The sequence below is a fragment of the Marmota monax genome, unplaced genomic scaffold, assembly GCF_021218885.2.
Source record: "Marmota monax isolate L192 unplaced genomic scaffold, Marmota_monax_Labrador192_F-V1.1 WCK01_AAM20220418_F8-fsc00028, whole genome shotgun sequence".
NCBI lineage: Eukaryota > Metazoa > Chordata > Mammalia > Rodentia > Sciuridae > Marmota > Marmota monax.
This window is the reverse complement of record NW_026694779.1, coordinates 3,520,225-3,533,003: the sequence shown is the minus strand read 5'-3', so window position 1 is coordinate 3,533,003 and position 12,779 is coordinate 3,520,225. Positions and strand designations below refer to the sequence as shown.

Genomic DNA, 12,779 nt, shown 5'->3' with positions numbered 1-12,779 from the left:
TTTATTCTTAAGTTTGCACTTTACAAAACCACAAAGGAGAAGTCCTTGGTGGGGGAAGGGAGTGGGGGATGGTGAAGAGGGAAAAGAGGGAGACCCAGAAACTAAGCCTTGCCCCTGGGGACCAAGTAGAAACTGGACCCCAGGACAGCCCAGTACGGCCTCCTGCAACCTAGCTGTACAGAGCTAGGCCTAAAGACCTCAGAAGAGGGCTGCAGTCCTCTAATGACTGTCACCATTTGATGGGCAACCATAGGCCAAGGCTTTTGCACCCAAAGAAGGAAGTGGGCCTGCACCAGGGCTACCCATCAAGCAGCTTCAGGATGCTCTCACGCTCCTTCAGGGTCTTCCAGGCCTGGTCCTTTTCCTTTTTGGTGGGGGTCCGCTTCTTCTGCCGGGCAGCCATGATCTTGCGAAAGGCGTCCATGACTTCATTGTCTGCCATACGGACCCGCTGCCTTAGCTCCTGTCGGCTCACCTCCTCCTTCGCCAACCTGTGGGGAAAAGGGGCCATGCTCTTCCCACCTCCAGAATGTGGCCCCTCCTTCCAGACTCAGCCCACCATCCTAGGCTGGCACTCCTGTGGCCCATTTCACACAACCATGACCAAAGTGTCAAGTTAATGAACACGCTTATATGGTGCTATGGCTAGCCACTATTTTAAGCTCCTGAAAAATACGAACTCATATTGATTATGGCTGTGCACATGTGAGGCAGGGGGTATGTGGGAAATCTCTGTACCTTCCTCTCAATTTTGTTGTGAACTTAAAACTGCTCTAAAAAATATGTAGACACACATACTTTGATTGATCCTTCTAATAATCCTGTAAAATAAGTACTGTTATTCTCATGTTAACAATGAAGACACTGAGGCTCAAGAAGGACAAGAGATGTCCCAAGATCCCACACTTAGTGAGGGAGATTTGGAGTAGGCTGGCTCCAAACTCTTTTTGTTTTTTAAAATTTTCTTTATTCTGCTAGGTGTGGTGGTGCACACCTGTAATCCCAGCAACTTGGGAGGCTGAGGCAAGAGGATCACAAGCAACTTAGTGAGGAGACCTTGTTTCAAAATAAAAAAGAGGGGCTGGGGCTCAGTGGCAGCACACTTGCCCGGCATGGGTTCAATTCTCAGCACCACATGTAAATAAATAAAATAAAGGTCATTCAACAACTAAAAATAAAAATAAAAAATAGAAAGGAGTGGGGATGTAATAGTAAAATGCCCCTGGGTTCGATCCCCCCAAATTTTTAAAATTATTCTCATTTATTTTTGGGGTCCTAGGGACTGAACACAAGGCACTCTACTACTCAACTACATCCCTATCCCTTTAAAAAAATTTTTTTTGAGGGGGGTACTGGGACTGAATTCAGGGGCACTTGGCCACTGAGCCACATCCCCAACACTATTTTGTATTTTATTTAGAGACAGGGTCTCACTGAGTTGCTTAATGCCTCATCATTGCTGAGGTTGGCTTTGAACTTGAGATTCTCTTGTCTCAGTCTCCCAAGCCGCTGAGATTACAGGCATGTGCCACCACACCCGGCCCTTTTTAAAAAATTTTGACACAAGGTCTCACTAGTTGCCCAAACTGCCCTTGAACCTGTGATCCTCCTATCTTAGGTTCCCATGTTGTTGGGATTACAGGCAGGTGCCACCTCACCCAGCTCCAAACTGTTTTTAAATAACGCTGTTTAAAAAGTGTTCTGGTGCTAACAGGAGATCTGTTTACTTCAGCATCCATATTCCATAGCAGCCTAAGGCCTTGGTAGCCTGAGGCCCATAAGAAGTAGGGAGTGCTCAATCAGTCCCTCCAACTAAGATCAGACTTGTGAATTCCACTGATGGTGGAACTGAAGGTCATTAAGAGATCTGGTCCAACCTGTTACTTTTTTATAAGGGAAGCCTGCAGCTTGGGTAAGGAGTGTCTTGTTTAAGACCCGGAAGTTGGTCCACAGCAGGGCTCAGGGCTATCTCTGGCCTTCTGATAGCCTTAAACTAACTCTCCACTGCTCATTACTTCTGCAACTACACATGTGACTCTTCTCTCTTCTAGCTCTTTCTCCCCTTCCCTCTGTACTGTTATTCTCATGTTAATAATGAGGACACTGTTGTTTTTGTATTTCTTTTTGTATTTCATCTTCTTGCCCTTGAGAGGAAACATGAACTAAAAAGAGGCTTAGAATCAGCCTTGGGCTCCAATCTCAGCTTGGCTGTTTAATGGCCATGTGACATTCAGCAGAGCATTTCATTTCACTGGACCTTTATTTCCTCATCTGGTAAACAGGGAAAATACTACCTACTGCCTAGGTGGTTGTCAAGATTAAAGGAGGTGGTGTGCAGAAAGCCTGGGTACATGGTAGGCACTTGGGACACATTAGTTCCCGTTATCCTTAAAACCCTACCAGCTTGTCGGAAACTACTACTTCTGGGAGTGGTGCACTCTTTTTCTTTTCTTTTTTATTGGTGTATTATAGTTGTCCATAATGGTGGGATTTGTTGTTATATATTAGTACATGCACACAATGTAACAATATAATGTGGCCAATACTGAATGGCGCATCTCTTTACTGATCATCTACTAATAGACTGGAGGTCCTTTGCTCTGCCTTTCCTCCTAGCCCCCAGGACAATGTCAGAAGAGATGCTAAGAGCTTGGCCAAATGAACAAGTGTCTTGCCTTGTCAGGGTTCTGTGAAAATAAGACACAGTACCTGCCTGAGAGAAGCAAACAATCTTGTGTAGGTTGTTTCTTTTCTTTCTTTTTGGTACTGGGGGTGCTTTACCACTGAGCTGCATTCCCAGCCCTTTTTATTTTTTGAGACAGGCCTTGCTAAATTGCTTAGGGCTTAAGTTGCTGAAGCTGGCCTTGAAGTTGTGATCCTCCTGTCTCAGCCTCTCAAGTTGCTGCGATTACAAGCATGTACCACTGTGCCTGGCTTGGCTTATTACTTGATCTCCCTAATAACAGGACAGTTCCTACCATGGTCTTCCTCTAAATGTCACCTATATCCTTGTTGTGATCAATGTAGGGCAAGATGGATGGGAATTCATATAAAATGAATAGCACCATAACTGATTTCCTAAACAATGAGTTTTTCTGTTTTTTCCCCACCTGGTTCTGGTGACTAAAACCAGGACTCTGCCAGTGAGCTACATTCCTAGGCTTTTTTTTTTTTTTTTCCATCTTATTTTTACACTGAGATTACAGGTGTATGCCACTGTGCAGAACAAGTTTTAAAACACTGGTCACTTTCAAGTGATAGACCAATAAAAATCATACATGTCTAAAAAAATGTTAACAGTTGATCAATCTAGGTGAAGAGCATATTGGTATTATTGTATTATTCTTTCTGATTTTTTTCTTTGAATGAAATGTTTCATAATATGAAACAAAACCATGAAAGAAAAAGAAAATAAGGTGAGGGCTGGGGATAGCTCAGGGGTAGAGTGCTTGCCTAGCATGTGTGAGGCCTGGGTTTAATTCTCAGCACTACATATAAATAAATAAAATAAAAGTCCATTTGCGGGGCTCAGTGGTGCACATCTGTAATCCCAGCAGTTCGGGAGGCTGAGACAGGAGGATCATGAGTTCAAAGCTAGCCTCAGCAATGGCGAGGTGCAAAGAACTTAGTGAGACCCTGTCTCTAAATAAAATAAAAAATAGGGCTTGGGATGTGGCTCAGTGGTTGAGTGCCCCTGAATCCAACTCCCCCACCTCAAATAAATAAATAAAGGTCCACCGACAACTGAAAAAGAAAAAAAAAAAACCAACCCTCAAAACACCAGGCACAGTACAGCACACCTGTAATCCCAGTGACTTAGAGGGTTAAGGTAGGAGAAGCACAAATTCAAGGCGAGCCTCAACTACTTAGTGAGAACCTTCTCAAAGTAAGAAAATAAAAAGGCTAGCAATGTAGCTCAGTGGTAGAGCACCCCTAGGTTTAATCCCCAGTACCGAAAAACAAAACAAAAATCCCTCAAATCAATCAATCACAGGTGCCTGAAGGCCTTAGTCCTGCGGAATGAGACTCCCTCAGAGGCATAACCAGAGGGGTGTTGCCTAACACTGATATTTTTTTCAAGACTTTCCTGGTGATACAAAGGCTCAGCTAGGTTTGAGAAGCCTGTCTAAAGCCTTGAGAGGTGACCAGCAGTGGCTGAGGCCTCCTTGGCCTCTTCCTTGAAGCCCCTGGACCATGCCTTGGTCTATACTCACCTCAGCAGGTCGTGCTTCTTGGTGCGGTTGTGAGCACTGAGTGCCTTTAGCTCAGCCTGTCGTTTGCGCAGCTCAGCAAGGACCTCATCCTCTGAGTCCTCTGCAGGGCGGTCCTCAGACTCCAAAAGGCCCTGGGCAATCAGCTCTTCCTTGATGCGGCTCTCCAGGGACTTGGTATGCGGCACACTGTGGGGCATGGCAGGCCCCCTTAGTCTCCAGAAAATGGCCCCTCAGCTCTAGGGTCATCTTGGAGGGGGGGTGTACTTAGAGGTTCCCAGGGCTTCCGAAAGTCAGAGAACACTTTCTATTTGCTCTGGGAACCCCATTTCCAAATATAGATACACACGTACATATACATATTTTCCAGATTTTGCTATACATTAATTATAATGTTTGCTATAAATTATTCCAGGGAAAACTATGCATACACATTTAAATATATTTTAAGTAAAAATAGGATCATACTGTCCATATTGGACTACAATGAATAGTTTCACCATTTGTTACTCTATTGTTTATATGCTTTTATGTCAATTAAGTATTTTTTTTAATATGATTCAAAGTTGCAAGTTACCTCACCATATGGAGGTAGGACAACTGAGCCAACAAATCCCCTTCAGTTGGGCATGCAGGCTATTTACACGATAAGCAGTATGAACTAGCCTGTACTCAGCCTGTGTACGCAGAAATGCTGGGCTAGCACTCATGATGAGACTTCTACTGGGCTTTACTAGACTCCCCAGCTTTGCTGTTAATGCAAATCTCCCCACATCAAGATGAGCAGAAGCCAAAAGGCAAGCAAGGGCCAGGCTGCGAGGTGTAGACAGGATGCCACTCACCTGAAGGGCTTATTCTGATTGCGGGGAGAGGTGCTTGCCCCGTCGGCCCCTGATTCTTTCCCAGACATGTCAGGAATAGGAGAGTCCTCCATAGGGGAAATAATATTTTCCTGGAAGACCACAGAAATGGAGTGGAAAGAGAAAGACTTGTAGTATTTCGTTTTTCCTACTGATCTTCATAGATAAGCCTTCAGGGGCCAGAAATACCCTTTAATTTTTTCATTTCACCCTCTTCTGGGAAGCCTTAGCGAAAAGTGTTGATCATTCTACAAATTCCTTTTTTGTTGTTATTGTTTTGGGAATTGATACCAGAAACAGGAAACACAGAAGAATAATGATAATAACTCAACAACAGTAGTAGGAGCAGCTAAGGTTGATAAAGCATTTGCAAGGAACCCCACACTGTGGGACATGTGTGGGAGAGGGGGCGTGCCGACCCAACTGTGCTCTCCTTTCTTCTATAATAGCTGGGCACAACTGCATTTCCTAAGTTCCCTTGTAGTCAGGTGTGGCCATGGAATACTTTTCTCCAGGGGAAAATAATCAAGAGATGTCCCAGCTAGTTACGGCCCCCAAAGCTTCCTTTACATATTGCTCCTTGTTGCCCGGCACAGTAGTGTATACCTGCGATCCTAGTGACTCAGGAGGCTGAGGCAGGAGGATGGAAAATTTGAGGTCAGCCTCAGCCAACTTAGCTAGGTCCTAAGGAATTTAGTGAGACCTTGTTTCAAAATTAAAATTAAAAAAGACTGAGGATGTAGCTCAGAACCTGGGTTCAATCCTCAGAACCAACCAACCAAACATACTCTTCCATTTTCAATCTTTGTAGGATTGAAGTAGCAATCACATCCAGAGTGACTGTGCAAAGCCACCATCAGTCTTGGTGGTGTAGGGCCATGACCTTCCCCTACCTCTACCTTATTCAACCTGGAACATGTGCCCCAGATTGTTATATGAGAGAGAAATAAATTATTGTCTTTGAGACAAAAGAAGAAACTGAGGCCCAGTAAGGTGAGAGGTTGTGCCCAAGGTCAGGCAGTGGGTATTAAGATATAGACCCTGAAGTAAAGGTTTGATCCTACCTTTGCCTATTAGCTGTGTGATCTTAAGCAAACTTTTCTGAACCTCAGTTTTCTCACATGTAACACAGAGCTAACCACTGTCATTGCTCGCATAAGATGTGTGGAAAGCCTCACACAAGACTTAGCCCTTTGCCTACACTCAGCAAAAGAGACTGTGGAAGAGAAGCTATCTTTGGAGGTTAGAGACTAGGAAGGATGTGAGACTAGCTTCTAGAATATAGTAATGTTTTATTTTATGATCTCTAGGTTGGTAATACAAGCTTATCTGTGAAATTTTATAAAGCTGATAAACATAAAGCTCTTTCTCCTTTTTTTTAAAAAATTATTTTGTACAGGGGATTGAACCCAGGGGCGCTTTACCACGGAGCCACATTCCAGTCCTTTCTATTTTATTTTTGAGACATGGTCTTCCTAAGTTGCTCAGGGTTTTACTAAGTCGCTGAGGCTGGCCTCAAATTTGCCATCCTTTTTTTGGCGGGGTACTGGGCACTGAACTCAGGGACCAACACTCAACCACTGAGCCACATCCCCAGACCTATTTTTTTGTATTTAGAGACAGGGTCTTAGTAAGCTACTTGGTACCTTGCTGTTGCTGAGGCTGGCTATGAACCTGTGATCCTCCTGTCTCAGTCTCTCAAGCTGCTGAGATTACAAGTGTGCACCACTGTGTCCAGCCAAACTTGCCATCCTTCTGCCTCAGCCTCCTGAGTCACCACACTGGATAAAGCATTTTTTTTTTAATTGTACATGGACACAATGTCTTTATTTTATTTATTTTTATGTGGTGCTAAGAATTGAACTCACTGCCTCACGCCTGCTAGGCAAGTCCTCTACCACTGAGCCACAACCCCAGCCCTAAAGCATTTTTTTAAAAAAGGAAATGTGGTTCCTGTTTTGAGCTGGCATACTCACCTCCACCAGGGCCTGCAGGAGGCGCTGTGTGAGGGCACCAAAGGGGCACCCATCTTCTGGCTGTTCATGCTGGGCCTCTGACTTCTTCAACAGAGCATCCACATCTGAGGTAGGCAGAATAGAGAAGGACAGGTGGGCTGAAGATGGAAACCCAAGTCCTGGCCTGGGGTGGGACAGGAAGGGAGGGGCAAGGAGGAAGGAACCTACCTTTAGTGTCTAGTTCAGTCAGTGGCCCCATGAGGCCTTTCTTCTTGTCAGCCACAGCTGCTGCCCGGGCCCCGTCCTTCTGCTCTTCCAGCAGGTCCTCCTGGGCCCAGCGCTGGGAATAATGCTTCCCCAGGGGTGGGATCTGTGGGAGAAATGCCATTTAGCCTTGAAGGGTAAACACTAGCTGGCCATGCCTAGAGCATGGAAGGCTCTGCTTGCACTTGACATTGCCAGCAAGCTTTCCATTCACTTATTTTTACTGTCCCCCAAGTCCTTAACCCAGGGTCATAGGTGGTGCCACATACAGATGAAAAGGAACAAAGAAGATAAAATCTCTACACTCACATTCTAGACAGGCACATAAAGAACCCAAACACAGCTGGGCACAATGACGCACACCTGTAATCCTAGCAATTTGGGAAGCTGAGACAGGAGAATTCCAAGTTTAAGGCCAGCATCAGTCATTTAAGCAAGAACCTCAGCAACTCAGTGAGACCCTGTCTCAAAATAAAAAATAAAAAGGGGTGGGGATGTAGCTCATTGTTCATATGCTTTTATGTCAATTAAGTATTTTCTTTAATATGATTCATAGTTACAAGTTACTTCATCATATGGAGGTAGGACAACTGAGCCAATAAATCCCCTTCAGTTGGGCATGCAGGCTATTTACACTACCTGGATTCAATCCTGAATTGAAATGATTTCCTAACTATGGAGTCCAAAATAATATGGACATATGGGCTGTCTCAGTCACAACTATTGCCTCCACAGAAGAGAACTAGGAGATTCTGGGTGAAAGCAAATTATTTTTTGTGTTGCTTGAGCTTACTACTGCCTATATGGACTGCTTTTTCAAGTAATTTGGTGGTTGTTTTGTTTTGTTGGTTGAGTATTGACCATAGAGCCTCTCAAAAGCTAAGCATGGGTTCTGACACGGAGGTAGAGCCTGTCCTCAAATTTTAAAAAAATTCAGACACGTGAAATTAAAGAGGTAGATTCAAGGTGTTGTGGTAGTACAAATATGAGAATGTTTTGTTGTGAAATGTGAAGTCATTTTGGTGGTGGTAATACGAGATCAGGGCCTTGAAGGGAAAGTCAATCCCTGAAGGGGAGAAGAGCTTATGTACGGGCCTAGAGACCTAGAGTGATGGCAAGGTACTTGGCAGGGCTGGTAAATACAGCAAGGAAGAGGGATGTGGCCAAGGAAACTAGAGAGGGGCACTGGGGCAGTATCACCATGAACCAAGACACTTGAACTCAATCCTGTGGATAACAGCAGCTAGGCCAGGCCTGGAAGCAGGCCCACGTCATAAGCACCTCTGATTGTGGCAGGTGAGCTATTGTAGAGGACCCCCGCCCCAAGTACTTTCTCATATTTTCTTTAATAAAATATGCTTTTATTTTCATTGTAGAAAAACTAACTTTTAATGTGGGCATAGTAGTGCATGTCTGTAGTCCCCAGCCACCGAGGGGGCTGAGTCAGGATTGCTTGAGCCCAAGGGTCAAGGCTAGCTTGGACAATATAGTGAGATCTGTCTCTTTAAAAATTCTTTTAAGCTGGGTGTGGTGGCACAAGCCTGGAAACAAGCTTCAGGAAACAGGAGGCAGTAAGATCACAAGTTCAAGGACAGCGTGGGCAACTTAGTAGGACCCTGTCCATAAATAAATAAATAAATGGGCTGGAGATATAAACGGGTATATCTCCAGCCCATTTATTTATAATCTCCAGCCCATTTATTTATGGTGCCCTTTGGTTTGATCCCTAGTATCTCTCATACACACACACACACACACACACACACAATTCTCATATATTAAAGTAAACTCAGTCTGAGGCAGGAAGACTGTAATTCAAGGTCAGCCTCAGCAACATAGTGAGACCCTGTCTGAAAATAAAAAATATAAAGGGCTGTGACTTGGTGGTTAAGCACCCCTGGGTTCAATCCCTGGTACACCCCACCCCCACAAAAAAAGAGGCTCTATAAAAGGTGAAGGCTTGAACCAAAGCAGAGGGGATAGAGATGAGGGGACAAGGGGGAACTTCACTGATGTAGCTGCCTGAGGCTGTGGTGCCATGTCTGGGGTCCAGAGAAAGTGGTGCAAGAAGAAAGCTGAGAGTCTGAGTCTGGAGTCTGGATAGGCTAATGCAGCATACAGGGGGCTGCCAGGGTAGGGAAGGGCACATGATGCATGGCTCTGCTGTCTATGATTCTGAGGCACCACTGACCCTCTTGTTCTCCCCCTTGTCTGTGCAGGCCCAGCATTTCTACCTTGTAATGTTCAGCTTCATCTTCTGGGGGTTTCAGGAGTTCCTCCAGCGTGCGCACCTCCTCACTGGTGATATCAGCACAGTAAGGCTCCACAGAAGCCCAGAACCTGTAGGGAGAAGCAGATCCTGAGTGAGTACCCTTCTGGGCCTCAGTCTTGGGTCCTCCCACTGTGTTCTCTAACCAGAACCTGTTGGGGGCATCGTTCTTGGGGATCCGCGGCACATCGATTGGGTCATCAGTAAATTCATATTCCTGGATCTTGGGTTGAAGGTTTTTGGATTTGGGTCGCCCAGGGCCAGGGCCTGGCCCATGTCCAGTCTTCCCTTCCAGTTTCTGCTTCTTGGGTTTCCCATGTTTAGGGGGAGCTCCAAGCTCATGGTCTCGACCCAGTTTCATGAATCTTCGGTCACCTTTCTTATCCTGCCAGTCAGTAAGGATCTGAAATTTACAGAGATTGTCACTGAGAAGGAGGGAAGACATAGAATAACTCTTTTTTTCCAATGAATAAATGAGGATCTAGAATTCAAGGAGGCTCCAGGATTTCCCCCTTACCGTTTTGCTTAACAAACTCCTAACCATCCTTTAAAACTAAGTTGTTTTTTTTTTTTTAATGGATCATTTATTTATTTATTTATTTATTTATTTAATATGCTGGGCTAAGGAGTGAACCTAGGGCCTTACACATGCCAGGCAAGTATTCTACCACTGAGCCACAACTCTAGACCCTAAAACTCAGGTTTCATAGGATTTTATTCACATACTTCTCAACTTTCCATTCACCTGTCTGTCTGTAGTCTTATTCACCTATGTATCACCCAAGCTAGTCACACACAGTAGAAAAGTCAAATAAATGATCAGACCCCAGTGCATGTCAGCCCTGGGGAAATATGCTGGAGGTGACTTTTTGTGAAGACTCCCAGTAAACTTTAATTTCAAATGTCAACCGCCTGCAAAGCTTTCCTTGGCTCAGTTACTTAGCTTCCTTGGTTTTAAAACACAACTGATTGTACCACAAATTCTTTTAGGTAAAGTTAAAATGGCATCTCCTCCCTCTCTGAATCTGGCACCTTGCACTTCCACTGGAGACCCAATCATGTTGCCTGATCACACTGCAAAAGCACTGTACCTTGTCTCTTTACTGGACTAAGCTACCTGAGATCAGGAAACTTATCATAACCATCTCTATTCCCCAAGATCCAGATTGATGCCTAGGACTTGGAGCTCTGGGGATGTTAATACACTGAATAAAAATAACTGGAATAGTAGCTATAAATAACATTTGGAATGTTTACTTAGTGTCAGACACTGGGCTGAGCCTTTGCAAACATTCTTTTAATCCTCACAAAAGATCTAAAGTGAATTCTATTGTTAAGCCCACTTTGCTGACAGGCTCAGAGATAGGAGCTAACTTTCTCAAAGTCACATAGGTAAGAAACATCAACACTACAAAGTGCTTAGGCAAAGGTTCAAATCTAGATCTCCCCATTCCTTTTAGTTGGCAAGTTCCCTGATGGCAAAATGGTTCTAAATTATCTCCCTCTACTGACTAGCACAGGACCCAAAACATAATGGTAAGTGGGATCAATAAAAGCTTAGTGAATGAGAACACTTGCAATTTACAAGGATTATGAACATTATATGTATTTAATGTATCACATGAGCTGTTTGTGTATCTCTCTCTTCTCATCAGTCCCTCAACCTCAGCATATGAAGCTAACCTAATGACCCACCCCATAACTTGACACAGTGCATTTCCGGTGATGTCCCCTCTTTGGGGTATCACCTGGGTTTCAGCCTCCAGCACACGCAGACGCCGGCTGGCAGAGGACAGCAAAGTCTCAAGCTCCAGCTGCAAGGTGTCCAACTCCTCAATGCCGATGCCATCATCCTCAGAGCGGGCCAGCACTGCTGTGTAGCGAGGACACACCTTCAAGTGGTCCACAGATTTGAAGTCATGGAACTGCAACGGGCAGTCCTTTAGCTCACTCATGGCCCAAGAGATGTAACCCTGTGGAGCTGGAGAGGAAAGGGCTGTTGATGGGAGACAGTGGCATAAGAAAAGCCCAAAGGCTTCTTCCACTGGGGAATTCAACAAAAAAGTCAAGTTTCTTCCTTACTAACAAGATTGACAGCACAGCTCCTATTTACAAAGCACCTACCATGCACTAAGCTAGGTGCAGAGCTTATCTTACTGAATTCCTCACCCACCTCCATATGCAGGGACCACTGTGATGGTCTTTTTACAGAGAAAGAAACCAAGACTCTGAAAGGGTGAGGACATGCTTAAGCTTACAAAACTCAACTTGACCCCAGGTAGTTCCTGAGTGTGCAGTCTCTGTGCCCAGGCTTCCTGATGCCCTTCCCTCCTGTTCTTCTCCTGAGCCTCTGAGTTTCAATCATCCCCCTCCTTACAACGTTCTCAGTGCCTCCCAGCCTCTCCTTGTTTCATCCTATTCCACCTTTTTCCCCTTTCTATGCCACCTTGGCTGGTTTGGAAGGCTGGTCGGGAGACAAAACTGAGTTCAAGCCCATTTTCTACTTATGTGCCCCTGAACACGTTATTTAAACGGAGTCTCAGTTTTTCCATACGCAAAATGGGGACAAAACAAGAGGTCTCTGTTTCCCGCATAGAAGTATGAATCTGTAAAATGGGGACAACAGTACCTACCTACCTGGGATGTGCTGAGGATTAAGAGATGATGCCCAGTTCAGTGCCTGGCACCGAAGAAGTGGGACTGCTTAATGGCTGCCCCACCCGTGGGTCGCCTCAATGTCCCGCCTCCAGCGTCCCCGTCCTCTAGGGAGCCCCTAACGCAGCCCCCGCCCCCTCTGCCTCCTCTCTGCGGCCTCCCGCGGCCCCCGGGCCGCAGGAGGGGGCGGGGAGCCGTGGTCTAGCCGAGCAACCGCCCCGGAACTGGCTATGGGCGGAACCCTGTAGTTGACGCGGGGGCGGGGAGACGGCTAGGGCGAGCCCACTGAGGCTAGCGGGGTGGGGGGGGGTTGGGGTGCGGGCAGCCAGCGAGCCTGCGGAAGGCCCCTGTAATAGGCCTCCAGAGGACCCTTGGGGACAGCCCGAGGCCGGGGGCGGGGCTCGGCAGCCGAGATCTCCGCGCGGCAGTTAGCTCCACCAAGCCCCAGGGGCTGCAGGTAGGAGGGGCGCGGAAAAAGGATGGGGGCGCAGCGCCGGAAGGAATTGGAACGTAAGCTTCTCCGCCTCGGCTTGTCCTAATTTGGTGCCCAACCTAAGGTCGGGCT

At 45.8% G+C, this 12,779-nt stretch overlaps 1 protein-coding gene across 2 annotated transcripts; it reads right to left on the bottom strand.

Annotated features, from left to right (window-relative positions):
- Window positions 1–12,695, bottom strand: Tada3 (transcriptional adaptor 3). Of its 2 annotated transcripts, none has more exons than XM_046425642.2 (9): window positions 12,193–12,695; window positions 11,308–11,540; window positions 9,712–9,962; window positions 9,525–9,630; window positions 7,255–7,396; window positions 7,048–7,151; window positions 5,054–5,163; window positions 4,215–4,400; window positions 1–491 (listed from the first exon to the last, which is right to left on the bottom strand). In XM_046425642.2, exons 2-9 carry the CDS (start codon window positions 11,512–11,514, stop codon window positions 299–301), a joined length of 1,299 nt encoding a protein of 432 aa, XP_046281598.1. In that variant the 5' UTR covers window positions 11,515–11,540; window positions 12,193–12,695; the 3' UTR covers window positions 1–298. The 2 variants fall into 2 exon arrangements, with proteins under 2 accessions (XP_046281598.1, XP_046281597.1); XM_046425641.2 differs by having other exon boundaries at window positions 12,197–12,694.
- Window positions 12,696–12,779: the final 84 nt, after the last annotated feature.

Excerpts from the sequence above, each read along its gene's own strand:
- Tada3 (XM_046425642.2), bottom strand. The coding sequence starts at position 11,514 with ATGAGTGAGCTAAAGGACTGCCCGTTGCAGTTCCATGACTTCAAATCT. Across the intron at positions 4,401-5,053 it reads AATCAGAATAAGCCCTTCAG|TGTGCCGCATACCAAGTCCC; the intron begins GTGAGTGGCATC and ends CATGCCCCACAG. Across the intron at positions 492-4,214 it reads AAGAAGCACGACCTGCTGAG|GTTGGCGAAGGAGGAGGTGA; the intron begins GTGAGTATAGAC and ends TTTTCCCCACAG.